The sequence below is a fragment of the Dryobates pubescens genome, chromosome 43 (genome assembly GCF_014839835.1).
Source record: "Dryobates pubescens isolate bDryPub1 chromosome 43, bDryPub1.pri, whole genome shotgun sequence".
Taxonomy (NCBI): Eukaryota; Metazoa; Chordata; class Aves; order Piciformes; family Picidae; genus Dryobates; species Dryobates pubescens.
The window spans coordinates 1,078,452-1,096,628 of NC_071654.1; the positions used below are offsets into that span (position 1 = coordinate 1,078,452).

The 18,177-nt window shown below is 50.2% G+C and overlaps 2 protein-coding genes across 2 annotated transcripts; one reads left to right on the forward strand and one right to left on the reverse strand.

Moving 5' to 3' along the window:
• The first annotated feature begins 2,678 nt into the window (after window positions 1–2,678).
• LOC128899316 (olfactory receptor 14J1-like) lies at window positions 2,679–3,266 on the forward strand. Its single transcript, XM_054177695.1, has one exon. It carries the CDS (start codon window positions 2,679–2,681, stop codon window positions 3,264–3,266), a length of 588 nt encoding a protein of 195 aa, XP_054033670.1.
• Window positions 3,267–14,638: 11,372 nt separating this feature from the next.
• Window positions 14,639–15,571, reverse strand: LOC128899290 (olfactory receptor 14J1-like). The gene has a single exon (XM_054177669.1). The coding sequence runs from the start codon at window positions 15,569–15,571 to the stop codon at window positions 14,639–14,641; it is 933 nt and encodes a 310-aa protein (XP_054033644.1).
• Between the last annotated feature and the right edge of the window lie 2,606 nt (window positions 15,572–18,177).

The following is an 18,177-nucleotide window of genomic DNA, read 5'->3' on the forward strand; positions in this document are numbered from 1 at the left end:
CTTTGTCCCCTTGGCTCTGGCAGTTTCCTCTGCCACAAAGGCCTGTGAGGAGAAACTTGGCTTTGAGGCTTTGAGGTTCTTCTAGTCCAAGGGCAGTGGTCAGGGCTTGGCCTTTCTGCTTCCTAGACCAAAGGCAAGTTTTTCTGCCCTGTACTTTGCCTTTGTCTCCCTGCAATCCTGGCCTCTAACAAGCTGCTCTAAGGAGTCCCTGGGGAGCCTTTGGCAGTAACAAGCCTCAGTGAGGCCAATCAGTGCTTCAAGGTACTTTGGAGTTTGCTTCTGACTTGGACTTTTTGAGATTCTTCTTGGCAGTACCTTGGCAGAGTCTGCTGGCAGTACTTCAGGATGATGTAATCAGCCCCAAATACTCCATGGGGCTCATTAAATACTGCTGAACCTCTAATTCTTGCCAAGGTTTCTGCAGCTAATTGGAGAGGTTTTTATTGCACAAAGCATCTGATGAAAATTATTTTTAAAGGTACAGTTCACTACTTTTCAGCAGCAAACCACAGCAAAACCTGACAAGGTCCTACCCTGCTCACTGCTCATCCTCACTCCCCACTGCCCCCAGCAGAGCCCAGAGCCACAGGTGAGGGACAGGATCTGCCTTGCCAGGGGCTGGGGCTCAGGGCTTGGCCCTTTGGATCAATGAAACCCCTCCAGGTTTCCTCAGCAGCAGAGCCACCTTGAGCTGCTTGTCCTGACCTGTCAGCACTGCCTCAGTTCTCTGCTCTCCCCACAGCCTGAAGATGCTTCAGTGCCTCCAGTGAACCTTCCCTTGCATCCACTGTCTCCTTCTGCTCTAACCAGACCCTGGGGACCCTTTCCCAGTATGTTTCACTGGGACCCATAAACAGTAGAAGAAACTTCAGAGTTTGAATCTGACTTTGACTTCTGGAGAGGTTTCATCACCTTCTCAGTCTCTGAGGTTCATGGACTTGGCACCAAAGCCACCAGAGGGCTCCTTTAAATGCCTTGGGCTGGTCTGCTGCTGCTGAGCTGGGCCTGGCTCCGTGGCATGATGGAGCTCTGGCCGGGAGCAGCTCCTCTGCACAGCACAGCAGGGCTGAGGGCATCTCAGGGAGATGAGGAAGGCAAAAGGAGCTTCAAGGTGGCCAGGACTGTGAGGATGCTGAGAGGTCACTGGAGGAGAAGTCACTGCAGTTGCTGACAGGGTTAGTCTGTGGTTGCAGGGCAGTGCAGCTGCAGTTCTTGGAGGCATCTCCTAAAGCTGGGGCTGGGTGCTGGGGCAGGGACTCTGCTGCCTCTCAGGCTCAGGTCTCAAGCAGCCCAGGGAGCTCTTCATGCTGCTTTGAGGAGAAGCTCTGACTGGAAGGAGTCACCCTGGGCAGGGCAAGGCAGGGCAAGGCAGGGCAGGGCAGGGTCCTTCTGCTGTGGAGGGCCTGCTGTGTGGGTCAGGGCTGTTTTCTGCTCCAGCTCATGCCCAGATAATTTCCAGGGGTTCTTTTCATGACTATATTCAGGCCAGGGGTTCCTGACCCAGGCTCTGCTCTCCTGAATCTTTGCTTTCACTGTCTCTGGCCTCGCTGGTGAGGAGGAAAACTCAGCTGTGCCTTTAGAGCAAGGGCTGAGCCTCTTAAACCATCACACAGAGCTTTACTGGGAACCTCACCAAGTGCCCACAGTCCTCACCTGAGGGCTTTCCTGACTGTCTGTCTGTCCCACTCCTTGCCTGTCTCAGATGCTCTTTGTGTTGCTGATGGCTCTCTGGACATGGAAGCCTCAGCTGCAGAGTCAGGCACAGACACTGGGAGATCTTCTGTGCAGGTGGAGCCACAGCAATGAGGTGTCCCAGCTGTCCTGCAGCCTGGGAAGCTCTGGGGAGTGCAGGCTGTGAGACTGGCAATGAGCTGACTGCAGGAGCTGCCATGGTCATGCCTTGGCTGTATCCTTGAGGTGCCCATCCAGGCTGTGCTGCCTTCCAGGGGACACTGAGCCAAGTGTCTCCTGGACTAGAAGTGGAATACTGAGACCCTGAGACACTGAGTGGTCTATGGTGGATCCCTCTGCTCTGAGCAGTGTCTGGTGGCTTCTCAGAGTGACATGGGAGCACGGTCAGTCTCCAGCTGAGGTGCAGAGCAGGATGACTCAGAGTCCATGGGGAGCTCTCCCACTCTTGCCTTTTACCCTAAGGCAGGACCAATCAGTGCTCCAACCTTGGAGCTCAAGAAAGGTCCCTGAGAGGAAGCAGCAGGTGTCTGTGTGACAGGGGAGGGTCATGGGGAGTGGTTTTGGTTGTGCTGAGAGAACTCTTTTCTGACTTGTCACTGTCTTCTTCTCTTCTGACAGTGCCTCATGGCCAGAGGCAGGGAATGTCCAACAGCAGCTCCATCACCCACTTCCTCCTCCTGCCATTCCCAGGCACAAGGCAGCTGCAGCTTCTGCATTTCTGCCTCTTCCTGGCCACCTACCTGGCTGCCTTGCTGAACAATGGCCTCATCATCAGCACCATAGCCTGGGACCATCACCTCCACACCCCCATGTACTTCTTTCTCCTCAACCTCGCCCTCCTTGACCTGGGTGCCATCACTACCACTGTGCCCAAGTCCATGGACCATTCCCTGAGGGACATCAGGGACATCTCCTGCACAGGATGTGCTGTCAAAGTCTTCTTTGTATTTTTCTTGTTTGCTGCAGAGTATTTTCTCCTCACCACCATGTCCTATGATCGTTATGTTGCCATCTGCAGACCCCTGCACTATGAGACCCTCCTGGGCAGCAGAGTTTGTCTCCACCTGGCAGCAGCTGCCTGGGGCTGTGGCTTTCTCTATCCTCTGCTCCACACAGCCAATACATTTTCCATGCCCCTCTGCCAAAGCATTGCTCTAGAGCAGTTCTTCTGTGAAATCCCCCAGATCCTCAAGCTCTCCTGCTCCACATCCTACCTCAGGGAACTTGGGCTTCTTGTGGCCAGTGCTTGTTTATTCTTTGTTTGTTTTGTGTTGATTATGGTGTCCTATGTGCAGATCTTCAGGGCAGTGCTGAGGATCCCCTCTCAGCAGGGACGCCACAAAGCCTTTGCCACCTGCCTCCCTCACCTGGCTGTGGTCTCCCTGTTTCTCAGCACTGTAATCCTTGCCTACTTGAAGCCCTCTTCTGTCTCATTCCCATCTCTGGATCTGGTGCTTGCAGTTCTGTACTCAGTGGTGCCTCCAGCAGTGAACCCTCTCATCTACAGCCTCAGGAACCAGGAGCTCAAGGATGCCCTGAGGAAAATGACCACGGGATGCCTTCAGAAGCAATAAACTCTTTGTCTTCTCCTGCAGAGCAGTTCTGATGTCACTCACAGTCTGGTTTCTCTCTTTTCAGCTGCTGCTGGTTTTCTTCCCATTGTGAGAATGTTGTTCCCACACAAATGTCTGTCTTCAGACCATTTCTGATTCAGTGCTGTCCTGTCTGCTGTGACCCAGCAGACCCTTCTAGAAGTTGATAACAGAGACAGAGGAGTCTGGTAAAACTTTATTTGAATAAAGGCAGAGTCCACAGGACAATTCCCTGTGGGGTCTCTTTTAGCCAGTTATGGCGACGACGGAGGTTCTTGGAATCAATACGGCTGACCAATATGATCGGGTATTGATCCTTTATTGTTCCAGTATTGCAGGCCTATGGCTCAGGCCTATGGTGAAAGCATGGCACAGTAAAGCATGGAAGGAGAGGAGACAGGACAGGCAGGAAAAGAAAGAAGAAGTACGTAGCAAGGAACTGCTACAATTTATATAACCTTGGTATGCCTTGTTGGCATGGACTCATTGGTCCCCTATGAGTGAGCACACATCACACTATTGTAGATTATTGGTCCAACTATGGATGACACGCGAGGTTTGTTGATGCAGGTGCATGTCCTGTTGTCCCGAGATAACTCACTATGTTTCTAGCTACCAGCATCTTGTTTTAGTTACAGTGCTGCAGGCACAGCACTGTTTTGGCATACTGGTAGCTGGCTCTGCCCTTGTGCTGGGCATGGCCTACCACCATGTCAGGCTCTTAAGCCTGAACTGCCAGATTGCTCACACCACTCGTAACTGGTGTTCCCACAAATCCCCCTTTTTGTTTTTGTGAGCAATCTGGTCAAGGGAGTTATTCTCATCCCATAGAGGACACTACTTGCATACACAGAAGCAAGCAAGGTAAAGCTAAGCTGTATAGCAAAAGCAAGAGTTCTGCAGTGCAGCATGTCCAACAGACTGATGTAACCCACACAAGGCACAAAGCTTAAGTTGACCTCGTTACAACAGAGCTGGCATAATACATGCTCAAAGATAACAAACATTGTAAAGAAGAACTTAGATCTTAATAGTTCCGATCTTTACATTTCACTCCTCTTGTAGACAGAGAAGACTTGATTATGCCTGAACACATTGCATACAGAGATTGAGGCACAAATGCAATCCTTAGCACTGTCTTTTACAATCTGCCTTAGGGGTATGTTGCATCTTTATTTTCTCTAGGATGGTCAAAAATCATGAATTGTTTAATGGTAGCAAGATTTCTTTGATCTGTAAAGGTAGATCTGGCCAGGCTCTAGCTTCACAGAAAGAAAACTTGCTGGCAAACAGCAAGAGCAAAAAGAGCTTCATTGCATTGCCCAATATAAAATTACACATAATAACGTGTTTTTGCTCATCCTAGTCATTCTAATCTCTTAACATTCACACAACAGTTAAGCAGTCACAACACTCGGTTATAGGTTAGATGCTTTCTGTTGTCATCTTGGATCATCGTGACAGTCGTTGAGGTCAGTGCTAAGCAGGTTTGCTGGTTGTCATTTTCATGACAGTTGTGCTGTGTGTCTTGTGGTGAGAGGGTTACAGCACTTCTAGGGTGGATGTTTCTAGGGTTGCAGCATTTGTAGGGTTGCTGTTTCTAGGGTTACACCATTTCTAGGGTTGCCATGAGCTAATTTTTTTTTTGCTATTGGGTATTCTCTCTTTTCCCCCCCTTTTTTCTCATCTCTAATAAGCAAAATGTAAAGATGAAACTTTATCCCCTAGGATGTCTACAGTCAGAGGCGCATTCAGTTAACAAGAGAGGAGACAAAGATATCAAACAACCGTTACATTCAGTCCTAATTCACATGGTGCTGTGGTACATTCTTCTGAATGATGTTTGTGATCATCCCACAGCATCTGGGAGGAGCCATTCCCCATGCCCTGGGATGGAGCAAAGCCTGAAACACAAAGAAAGCCAACTGCAGCTGGGCTGTGGCAGGAGTGTGGCCACCCAGACATAGAAATTGTCCTCCCCCAGACTCGGCATTGCTGTGACCACATCTGAATTACTGGTGCTTGGGTGTGTGTCTCTGCAGTCTGAAGGAAAAACAAGGAACTGGAGAGACTGCACAGGAAATCTGCCAGGATGGGGGTTGACATCTCTGTGGAGAGGCTGAGGGACCTGGGCTGCTTCTGCCTGCTGAATGGAGGCTCAGGTCATTGACAGACCAGTGTGCACATGGCTGAAGTGTGGTTTCAGAGAGGATGGAGCTCTTCTGGGGAGTGGGAAGAGACCAAAACCTCCACAAAGTGCAGCTTGGAAGGTTCAGAGTGGAGAGGAGGCCAAAGAAATGTCCCTCAAAGGGCAGAGCATGAGGCCATCCAGAGGGGTCAGGAAATGGCAGGGAGAGCTGAGACAGCTCAGGGAAGGGATGGAAATGGTGGGGGGAGAGCTGGCTGGGGAAGCAAGATTGGTGTCAGCAGCCTGAAGGGAGGCATGGGACAGTGTAGGAGAGGCTGCAGTAATGATGGCCAAGGGCGCTGGCAAGGCTGAGAGGCCCAACAGGACCAAGATCTTTGTCCCCTTGGCTCTGGCACTTGCCTCTGCCACCAAGGCCTGGGAGGAGAAACTTGGCTTTGAGGCTTTCAGGTTCTTCTACTCCAAAGGGTGGTGGTTAGGGCTTGGCCTTTCTGCTTCCTAGACCAAAGGCAATTTTTTCTCCCCTGTGCTTTGCCTTTGTGTGGTAGGTTGAGAGAGGGCTTAGCTCTCCCTCCTCCACAGAGAAAGAAACCACAGCTAACCCAGTCGAAGAGCAAAGCTATATATATACAAGCATATATGGAAAGCAGGTTATATAGAACACAATATATACAGGTATTTAAAATGTATACACAGAAATATACAGCAAAGAGAAATAACACAACAAAAATCCCTCCCCAGGAGGGATCCCCTCCCTGTAACCCCCTCTCTCCCCCCCTACCTCCCTTTTTTCCCAAAAAGGGGTTAGAGAGAAAGAAAGGCAAGTTATTAAGGGAAAGAGTTGTTAGTAAGCTTCAAAAAGCCCATGCAGGATTAGTTTTTGCTTATCTGACAGCCAACTTGAGATCACCTCCACCAGACCAGGTCTTTCAAGATTTCCCATTCGAGCTCTCTGTGTTATCAGAGCCATCCACTTGGACCAGGTGGAATCTGTGGCATGATATGGTGTGGAACCTTTGCCTTTGAACATCCAATTCAAAACTGGCAATCTGGGAGCTAAGAGAAGTTGTGATTCAGTTCCAATTATTCAGAAGCTGCTTTCACTCCTTCATAGGCAGCTAGAATCTCTTTTTCTGTTGGAGTATAATTAGCCTCTGAACCTCTGTAACCTTGACTCCAGAAGCCAAGAGGTTGTCCACGTGTCTCACCTGGAGCTTTCTGCCACAAGCACCAGGTTGGACCATTGTCACCTGCAGCCGTGTACAAAATGTTCTTAATGTCTGGACCATCTCGGACAGGTCCCAGTCCCACTGCTTGAACTACCTCTTGATGTATCTGGTCAAAGGCTGCTTGCTGTTCAGGTCCCCAGTGGAAACTGTTTCTCTTTCGAGTCACATCATACAGAGGTTTCACAATCTGGCTGTATCCAGGAATGTGTAGTCTCCAGAATCCCACTATCCCCAAGAAACGTAGAGTTTCTTGCTTGTTCGTGGGATTTGCCATGGTAGAGACTCTGTTTACCACATCCACTGGAATGTGTCGGCGTCCATCCTGCCACTGCACTCCCAGAAACTGGATCTCTGTGGTAGGCCCTTTCACCTTGTCTCTCTTGATGGCAAAACCTGCATTCAGAAGAATGTCCATGATTTTGTTACCTTTCTCGAAGACTTCCTCAGCAGTTTTACCCCAGACGATGACATCATCGATGAACTGCATGTGTTCTGGAGCACCACCTTCCTCCAGAGCATCATGGATCACTGCATGACAGATGCTGGAGCTGTGGATCCAGCCCATTGGCAGTCTGTTGAAAGTGTACTGGATTCCTCTCCAGGTGAAAGCAAACTGAGGCCTGCATTCCTCTGCTATGGGAATAGAGAAGAATGCATTAGCAATGTCTATGGTAGCATACAATTTGGCCTCTTTGGATTCCAGCTCATACTGGAGTTCCATCATGTCTGGTACTGCTGCACTCATAGGTGGAGTTACTTCATTCAGGGCTCAGTAGTCCACTGTCAGACGCCAGTCTCCGTTCGGCTTTCGCACAGGCCACACTGGACTGTTGAGAGGTGAATGAGTTTTGCTGATGACTTTCTGACTCTCCAACTGACGAATCAGATTCTGAATGGGCAACAAAGAGTCACGGTTGGTTCTGTATTGTCTGTGATGCACAGTCTGAGAAGCAACCGGCAATTTAATGTCCTGAATCTTGTGTTGTCCCACAACTGCAGATTCATCAGAAAGCTCAGGTCTAGCAGACAGTTTCAGCTTTTGTCCATCAATTTCTACAGAAGCTACTCCAAAATCCTATTTGTAACCCCTAGGGTCTTTGAAACGCCCTTCTCTCAGAAAATCAATTCCCAAAATACAAGGTGCATCAGGTCTGGTCACAACTGTATGCTTCTTCCACTGCTTACCAGTTAGACTTATATTAACCTCTACCTTACTCAACTCTTGAGATCCACCAGTGACTCCCAGAATAGTTATAGACTCTGATCCCTGATAATTTGATGGCAATATGGTGCATTGAGCTCCTGTGTCAACCAAGGCCCTGTACTTCTGAAAGTGTGAAGTGCCAGGCCACTGGATGTACACATCCCAATAGATTCTGTTATCTCCATTATCCCTCTCCTCCCCCTGGCGGGAGGCAGGGCACCCCTAGTTATGGGGAACATGTCCACAGGTGCAACGAGCACACTGTGCAGTGTTAGAACTGGAGCCACTGTTGGAGCTGTCATAGTTGTCCTGAGGAACTGTGGAAGTAACAGCTACCCTTCTGGTATTGCTACCCTGGGTTCTGCCACTCTGCAGTTCCCTCAGTCTCCTGAAAAGATTAGAAGTTGGTTGGCCATCCCATCTGTTCATGTTCTCACCAAACTGATCACGCAGAGTTATCCAAATGGTCCTACGTGATTGCCTTGGTGGTCTGTTTTGGTTTGGTCTGTTTTGGAATGACCTCCTTGGAGGACATCTATTCCTCACAGCTGAAACCTGCACCCACCTGGAGGAAGAATTGGAATTATCTCTTTGTGCCAATTGGGATATGGAATCTTTGATTTCATCCTTCAGCTCTCTATGTAGAACCCACAGCAGAGACACAATAATTATCAGCAACAGCAGGATTACACATGTCAAATAAATCACCTTAGGATCCCAGCCAGCACTTAAAGTTACTCTTTGACCTCCTGGGACCTTAAACTCCCTTATCTCGATCGGCAAAGTAGAAGACGTTGTATTGCTGTAATTAGTGAGCCCAAAAAAACCCAAACAGCGTTCATCCAACAGCTGGATCCTATGCATAAACCACAAATAGATTTTACGCATTAAATATTTACCTATCTGGTCTAACATCAACCCGATGCAGTACCGGTAGACCAACATGCCACAGACCGAGAAGAATAAACATTCTAAAACCCAGAGCACCTTCATTTCATTTCTCCGGCTGAGACAAGCAATAAATCAACTTAATTACTTAATTACCCGGCCCCATGTTGGTGAGCCAAAAAAAAAGAGTGTGTGGTGGTTTGAAAGGAAAGGCTCTGCTTTCCCTCCCCCACTGAGAAAGAGACCACGGCTAAACCCAGTCATAGAAATGAGAGTATATTTTACAAGGAAACAGATTATATGTAACACAACAAACAGAGGTATTTTACAATATATACAGGAGTATACAGCAAATGAACTCAACCAGAAACCAGACCCCCCACAGAGGGGGCTTCCCCCTTCACCCCCTACCTCCCTTCTCCCCCAAAGAGGTAGAAGAAGAGACGAGGATGGTTAACAGGACAGGGGAAGAAGCAGACAGGCCTGTTACAGGGATTGAGTTAGTTCTTATCTCTTGGCAAGAAGCCCAGAAGCAGATCCAGCCGAAAGGGACAGCGAAGGAAGGAAGACTGAGAGAAAGTTCCCAGCTCCCCTGGGTCCAATCTCACCTCCCCCCTATACTTGGCCAATGAAATTCGTTTAGAATACCAAAATATTTTACAAACATTTAGCCAGTGTGCCCCTTTCTTAAAGGCACAGCGTCAAACGGTCACACCTGTGTGCTTGGGATATCCTCTGGATCTGTGGAGACACTTTGATCATCTAAATCACTATAGATAACTTCCAACACTGCTAATTCTCTTAAGTATTGGATTCCTTCATCTGCAGTGTTCCACTTCCCTGGAGAACTCAAGGTCCTCCTTGCATGGGTACCTGGCCCTCACACTTAGCAGGAGTCATCTCCAGAGGCTGCCTATGCCTGTCTCTTTTGCAATGCCTTTCTCAATGCCTCTGTTTCTAGCAATGGGTCCCAATTGTTGGGCCTCTTTCCCTTCCAGCAGTTGGCTGTCAGCCCCATTATCCCAGCACCGGAGCAGCCAAGCAGCAATCCGCTCTCCTGGCTGGCGACTATGATCCTTGCCTATGTCTCTCAGTTCCGCTGAGGTTAAGGACCGAGTAGTCTCTGCTTCTTGTTTAATCTCACTCACTTCCTCTGATTTCCCACTCGATGGACCAGCCTCTTGATCATAATCTTCCTCATCCCTTACCAATTGATGAGAGGGACCTGTTGACCTCCTTGTCCACTGCTTCTTTTTTACGACTGGGACAATCTCTCTGGTTGCTGTTTGGGTCCCCATCTCCACCATGGTGTCCTCAGGTAGTGTTTGGGTGCCTGCCTCAGCCATAGTCCCCATAGAGTATTGAACTGTGGCTCGGTAAGCACAGGCCAGGCCCCAGTAGAGTGCAAGAAGTTGTTGGTTCTCACTGGGATAAGCAAAGCACCCTTCCATCAGATGGTGAGTCAGTTTAGTAGGATCCCTTGCCTCTTCTGGGGTAAAATCCCAGGCTATGGAAGGTGATAACCCTCCTAGGAATCTGCCCAAGTCCTTCCACACACCCTGCCACCCAGGGACTGACCACTTCAAGGCACATTTCAATATATCCCCACCCAAGGGCTGTCTCCTTTCATGCCATGATGGAACCAAACTCCACAGAACCTGCAACATGCCAGTGATGTTGCTTAGCAGTCCTAGAGAGCTCACGTAAGGATGGATCAAAATCTTGGGGGCCTGCATAATAAGATTCTCTACATTCATTTCAGGTGGGGAGAAAGAAATGATAACCTGTCCAGCATAGCTCCCACAGAGCAGCAGCCCTACAAGCAGGGGAAGAAACACACAGCCATTATCTGCCTTGGCAGGTTCCTAAGCAAATAAAGTATTTCCTAAACAAAGCAAAAGTTATCAAGAAGCCACATGGCCAGCACAGGAGCTTGGATCTTAAGCAAGCTTATAGAAAATACTGCAGAAATTACAGCTAGGTTATATTTTGTTTCCCTTCTCCCCCTGTTCACTTAAGAGGGGGAGTGATAGAGCGGCTTTTCCAGCCAAAGCCATGAATGAGTTCCCTGAGCTTTTGAGAACAGTTTTTAACTGAAGCCACTGCTCGCCCTCTCGGGTTTTGGGAGCTATCGCTCGCCCACCCACCACGGCTAGCCCTCCCCACTGTGAGACAGGCTTGAACGTGTCCTGAGACACTTGAACGTGTCCAGAGAAGGGCAACAAGTCTGGGGAGAGGCCTTGGGCACAAGCCCTGTGAGGAGAGGCTGAGGGAGCTGGGATTGTTTAGCCTGGGGAAGAGGAGGCTCAGGGGAGACCTCATTGCTCTCTACAACTACCTGAAGGGAGGTTGTAGCCAGGTGGGGGTTGGTCTCTTCTCTCTAGCAACCAGCACCAGAACAAGAGGACACAGTCTCAAGCTGCACCAGGGGAAGTTTAGGCTCAAGGTGAGGAGAAAGTTCTTCACTTAGAGAGTCATTCACCATTGGAATGTGCTGCCCAGGGAGGTGGTGGAGTCACTGTCCCTGGAGGGGTTCAGACATGGCACTTGGTGCTATGTTTTAGTCATGAGGTCTGTGGTGACAGGTTGGACTTGATGATCTTTGAGGTCTCTTCCAACCTTGGCGATACTGTGATCATAAAGTGCCAGGATCCTCTCTCTCCATCTCTGGTCTTGCTGCTTTGGATGCAGCCCAGACTGCCCTTGGCTTTCTGTGCTGCAAGCTCACACTGCCTGCTCCTGGCCATCTTCTCCCCCACCAGCACCCCCAAGTCCTTTTCCTCAGGGCTGCTTTCTATCACCTCCTCCCCCAGACTGTGTTGATAGTGAGGATTGTTCCAGCCCAGCACTGCTCTTGCTCTTGTAGAACCTCATGAGGGTCACCTGGGCACCACCTCTCCAGCTTGTCCAGCTCCCTCTGGATGCTATCCTGTCCCTCTGGCATATCAGCAGCACCACTCAGCTTGGTGCCATCAGCACACTTGCTGATGGTGTCTCCATCCCTCTGTCTATAGCACTGATGGGAGCAGGATGGGAGGAGTGGAATCAGTTTTTCCAGGGACAAGGCCTAGGCTATGCTTGGAGATGTTAATGAGACTCAGAGAATGAGACTCCACCACCCATCTGGACAGCCTGTTCCAGTGCTCTGTCACCCTCACAGTGAAGAAGTTCCTCCTCATGTTGAGGTGGAACCTCCTGTGCTGGAGTTTATAGCCATTGCCCCTTGTCCTGTCCCAGGGTGCGACTGAGCAGAGCCTGTCCCTGTCCCTTCCTTCCTGACCACCATCCCTCAGATATTTATAAACATTTATTAAACCTCCTCTCAGTCTTCTCCTCTCCAGACCAAACAGCCCCAGGGCTCTCAGCCTCTCCTCACCTTCATCACACTTGTAGCCCTCCCTTGGACTCTCTCCAGCAGACCCCTGTCCCTCTTGAGCTGGGGAGCCCAGAACTGGATGCAATATATCAGGTGGGGCCTCACCAAGGCAGAGTAGAGGGGGAGAAGAACCTCCCTGGATGTGCTGGACACACTCCTCCTAATGCACCCCAGGATCCCATTGGCCTTCTTGGCCACCAGGGCACATTGCTGTCCCATGCAGAACTTGCTGCCCACCAGCACTCCCAGGTCCTTCTCCACAGAGCTGCTCTCCAGCAGATCACCTCCCAGCCTGTACTGCTGCAGTTTATTCTTCCTGCCCAGGAACAGGACTCTGCTCTCATCCTTGTTGAACCTCATTAGGTTCCTCTCTGCCCAGCTCTCAGTCTGTCCAAGTCTGTGAATGGTTGCACAGCCTTCAGGTGTCTGAGCCAAGCCTCCCAGTTTGGTATTGTCAACAAATTTGCTGAGCAGACTCTGTGCCCTCATCAATGCCATTGACGAAGATGTGAACAGGACAGGACCCAGCACTGATCCCTGAGGGACTCCACTGGTTACAGCTCTCCAGCTGGACCTGGCACCTTTGACCACCACTCTTAGGACTCTATTTTGTATCCAGTTCCTGATCCATCTCACTCTCTGTTCTTCCATCCCACACTTCCTGAGCTTACTGGCAAGGATGTTATGGGAGACAGTGTCAAAAGCATTACTAAGGTCAAGGAAGACTACATCCAGTGTCAGGGCTCTGCCAGACATCATGAACTCCTTTTGCACCTCAGGATGTTCATACAGTATTTCCCTACCACTTACACAAGCTCTGCACTGCAGCAGGCAGAGTGTCCCTCGCCTCCTGCTGCCCCTGCCAGAGGCTGGGAAGCTCCTCACACTTCCAGTGCCTTGGCACCCCCCAGCAACAGCTGATGGTGTTTGTGCTCACTCAGGTTCCTCTCACCCCACACACCATGGCCATGCTTGTATCTCATCTGTGCAATGCCAGCAGGCACTGCTGACCTCCTGATCCTGTGACCTGCAACTGGGGGACAAAAAACTTCTCAAGTTGTGGTGAGAGACCAGTGGTGGAAATGGTGGTGGTGAGTGGCTCATCCAGGATGACTGCTCTGGGACAGCTTCCTGTGACCGTTTGAGGCTGTACCTTTAAGGAAGGGGCACACTGGCTAAATGTTTATAAAATATTTTGGTATTCTAAACAAATTTCATTAGTATTCTAAACAAATTTCATTGGTAGGATTGTGGGAGGTGAGATTGTTAGACCCAGGGGAGCTGGGACTTTCTCTCAGTTTCTCTTCCTTCGCTGTTCCTTTCGGCTGGATCTGCTTCTGGGCTTCTGGCCAACTAAGATAAGATACTAACTCCTATGTCAGGCCTCTCTTTCTTTCTTGCCCTGTTAACCATCCTCATCTCTTTTCTACCTCTTTTGGGGGAGAAGGGAGGTAGGGGGGTGAAGGGGGCACAGGGGGAAGCCCCCTCTGTGGGAGGTCTGGTTTCTGGTTGAGTTAATTTGCTGTATATTCCTGTATATATTGTAAAATACCTGTATTTGTTGTGTTACCTTGTAAAATATACTCTCATTTCTCCAACTGGGTTTAGCCACGGCTTCTTTCTCAGTGGGGGAGGGAAAGCAGAGCCTTTCCTCTCAACCCAACACACTTCCCCAGAGTGTGCAGTAAACAGAGACACAGATCAGAGCCTGCTCTGCTGCTCCTTCAGGCCTCTTGCAAGAGGCCTGTCTGTGTCAGCACACTGCTGTGTGCCCCAGCCCTGCACAATCCCACTTTGTCTGTTCCCTGCTGTTTGCATCCACGGGACGCTTTCTTGGGCCTGCTCTTGAGAGAAACTTTGGGTGAAGACCTAAGCCTTCAGACTCTGCCCTGAGCAGATCATCTGTCTTTGGGGAACTTCTCTTGGGGGCCAGCTTAGTCAGAATAGTTCCCATGGCCTGTCCCTGCCTGTGCTCCCAGGACTGGCATGCAGCAGAACAATGACCAAGCTGCCACAGCACTCAGGCCTTGCACTGACCCAGGAGAGGCTGGAAGTGGAAAGACAACAGCCCTGGAAGTCCAGGTGCTGGTGCTCCCTGGCAGAGCTGCTGTGCTGGGACTCTTTGCCCCTCTGCCTCTGCACACAGGACCTGTCCCTGAAGCTCCAGAGGAGGCTTGGAGGAAGGTACTCAGGAAACAAAACTGTTACTAAGAGTCTCTTTCTTTATTTCCCTCCCCAAAATCTGCAGACGATCTGACCCTGCACCTCTGGAGAAGTCCTGGAGGAAGGATCTCAGGAAGGGAAATGTTAATGCAAGTTTCTTTATTTTTTCAACCAAAGAAAGAGCAGAGGTCCTGCTGCACAAACTCTTGGTCATCAAAGCAGAGAATGTTAACACAAAAAAGGGATGAGTTTTGTGAAGAGTAAAACACCACCACCACCAAGTACAGAAGCCAGGCTGGGCCTGCACTGAGTGACATCAGAACTGCTCTGCAGGAGAAGACAAAGAGTTTATTGCTTCTGAAAGCATCCAGTGATCATTTGTCTCAGGGCATCCTTGAGCTCCTGGTTCCTCAGGCTGTAGATGAGAGGGTTCACTGCTGGAGGCACCACTGAGTACAGAACTGACACCACCAGGTCCAGGGATGGGGAGGAGATGGAGGAGGGTTTCAGGTAGGCAAAGATGGCAGTGGTGATAAACAGGGAGACCACAGCCAGGTGAGGGAGGCAGGTGGCAAAGGCTTTGTGGCGTCCCTGCTGAGAGGGGATCCTCAGCACTGCCCTGAAGATCTGCACATAGGACACCACAATGAACACAAAACACACAAAGAATAAACAGGCACTGGCCACAATAAGCCAGATTTCCCTGAGGTAGGATGTGGAGCAGGAGAGCTTGAGGATCTGGGGCACTTCACAGAAGAACTGCTCCAGAGCATTGCCCTGGCAGAGGGGCAGGGAAAATGTATTGGCTGTGTGCAGCAGTCCATAGAGAAAGCCACAGGTCCAGATAGCTGCTGCCAGGTGGAGACAAACTCTGCTGCCCAGGAGGGTCTCATAGTGCAGGGGTCTGCAGATGGCAACGTAGCGATCGTAGGACATGGTGGTGAGGAGAGAAAACTCTGCTGAAATGAAAAATAGGAAAAAAAGTATTTGTGCAGCACATCCTGCATAGGAGATGTCACTGGTGTCCCTCAGGGAGTTGGACATGGACTTGGGAACGGTGGTAGATATGCAGCCCAGATCAAGCAGGGCGAGGTTGAGGAGGAAGAAGTACATGGGGGTGTGGAGGTGGTGGTCCCAGGCTATGGTGGTGATGATGAGGCCATTGCCCAGCAGGGCAGCCAGGTAGATGGCCAGGAAGAGGCAGAAGTGCAGGAGCTGCAGCTGCTCTGTGCCTGTGAATGGCAGAAGGAGGAAATACGCGATGGAGCTGCTGTTGGCCATCTGCTGCCTGTGGCCATGGAGACCTGTCCAAGGACAAAAAAGGCAGTGACAACTTAGGGCACACTTCTCTCAGCCTCATTGCAACCTCCCTCCCTGAGCTGCATGAGGAATGGATCAGCTCAGTCCCATCACTACCAAACGCTGTCAGAGTTAATCACAGCTTCAAATGCAGCAGGGACTCAGAATTGCCAGGAAGATTCCTCTGGTTTCAGAACACAAAGTGACAAACAGCCCAAATCCAGAGAACAAGAGTCCCATTGTGGTGGGTTGAAATTTCCCCAGACCAGAGCAGCTCAGTTAGAAGCAAATGAAGCTGTATTTACAAGCAAGAGCTACACTCTAAAATGGAATGCAATGAACAGGTACAGAACATCCAGGAGTGATAATATTAGACAGGTGTTTAAAATTAGCAAATGACATGAAACCCCTCTGGCCAGAGACCAGGGAAGCTGCTCCACTGCCCCTAACCCCTGCCCCAAGTTCCAAGACAGAAAGGAGGAATGGAGAGAGAAAAAAAAGCAGTGGGTTAGACTTAGCCAAGGGCAGCCAAAGCAGGTGATCTCTCCCCAGCAAAGCAAAACAGCTGAGATCAGAAGAGAAGAGAGAGAATTGTTATGGTACAGCTCCTCTGATTCCAGATATTTATCCAATGAATTTGTTTAGAATAATCTTTCCTTTTCCTTTTCACACCCAAGAGTGATCTATTTATTTTGTTCCTACTTTTCTGCTCAAAATCTCTAACTAAATTTTAAAGGCACAGCCTAAAACCACCACAGCCATGGAGAGGTGGAGAACCAGGGAGCAGGCCTGCAGTGCTGCAGAGTGAGTGAAGGGAAGAGGGAAAGGCAGAGGGGCTGGGGGTGAAGCCTTCTCCTTCCCCAGCTCTGCTCACTGCTGCTCACAGGATGGAACTGAAGGGGGTTGGTCATCCTTCTGTGTGCATACTCCAGGAGCCTTCAGCTGAGCATCAGCTGCCAAGATGGAGATGCCTCCAGGAGCTACAGCTGCAGTGTCCTGCACCCACAGCCTCACTGTGTCAGTGACTGCAGTGACTTCTCCTCCAGTGAGCTCTCAGTCATCCTCCCTGTCCTGGCCACCTTGAGGCTCTCTCTGCCTTCCTCATCTCCCTGAGATCCTCTGGCAGTGTCCTCAGCCCTGCTGTGCTGTGCAGAGGAGCTGCTCCTGGCCAGAGCTGTCTCCTGCAGTGGTGCCTGCTTGCCAGCATCAGCCTTCCAGCCCAGGAGCCTGGCCCGATAGGGTGGCAGAGAACCAGCCCAAGGTATTTTAATACCTCCTCTGCTGGCTTTTGGTGTCCTGTAAACCTCAGGGACTGGAGGAAGCTGATGAAACCTCTCCAGAAGTCAAAGTCAGATTCAAACTCTGAAGTTTCTTCTACTCTTAATGGGTCCCAATGAAGCATACTGGGAAAGGGTCCCCAGGGTCTGGTTAGAGCAGAAGGAGACAGTGGATGCAATGGAAGCATTATTGGAGGCACTGAAGCATCTCCAGGCTGTGGTGAGAGCAGAGAACTGGGGCAGTGCTGACAGGTCAGGACAAGCAGCTCAAGGTGGCTCTGCTGCTGAGGAAACCTGGAGGGGTTTCATTGATCCAAAGGGCCAAGCCCTGACCTCCTATCCTTGACAAGGCAGATCCAGTCCCTTACCTGTGGCTCAGGGCTCTGCTGGGGGTAATGGGGAGTGAGGATGAGCATTGAGCAGGGCAGGACCTTGTCAGGTTTTGCTGTGGTTTGGTGCTGAAAAGGAATTAAATGTACCTTTAAAATACTTTTCATCAGATGCTTTGTGCAATGAAAACCTCTCCAATTATATGCAGAAACCTTGGCAATAATGAAAAGTTCAGCAGTATTTAATGAGCCCCATGGAGTACCTGGGGCTGATTACATGACCCTTAGGTCCTGCCAGGAGACTGCCAAGAAGCCTCTCAAGAAGTCCAAGGCAGAAGCAAACTCCAAAGTACCTTGAAGCACTGATTGGCCTCACTGAGGCTTGTTACTGACAAAGGCTCCCCAGGGACTTGTTAGAGCAGCTTGTTAGAGGCCAGGATTGCAGGAAGACAAAGGCAAAGTACAGGGCAGAAAAACTTGCCTTTGATCTAGGAAGCAGAAAGGCCAAGCCCTGACCACTGCCCTTGCAATAGGAGAACCTCAAAGCCTCAAAGCCAAGTTTCTCCTCCCAGGCCTTGGTGGCAGAGGCAACTGCCAGAGCCAAGGGGACCAAGGCCTTGGTCCTGTTGTGCCTCTCAGCATTGCCAGAGCCCTTGGCCATCCTCACTGCAGCCTCTTCTACACTGTCCCATGCCTGCTTCTCTTTCCCTTCAGGCTGCTGACACCAATCTTGCTTTGCCACCCAGCTCTCCCCCTGCCATTTCCATCCCTTCCCTGAGCTGTCTCAGCTCTCCCTGCCATTTCCTGACCCCTCTGGATGGCCTCATGCATAGCAGCTCTGCCCTTTGAGGGACATTTCTTTGGCCTCCTCTCCACTCTGAACTGTCCAAGCTGCACTTTGTGGACATTTTGGTCTCTTCCCACTCCCCTGAAGAGCTCCATCCTCTCTGAAACCACTCTTCAGCCATGTGCACACTGCTCT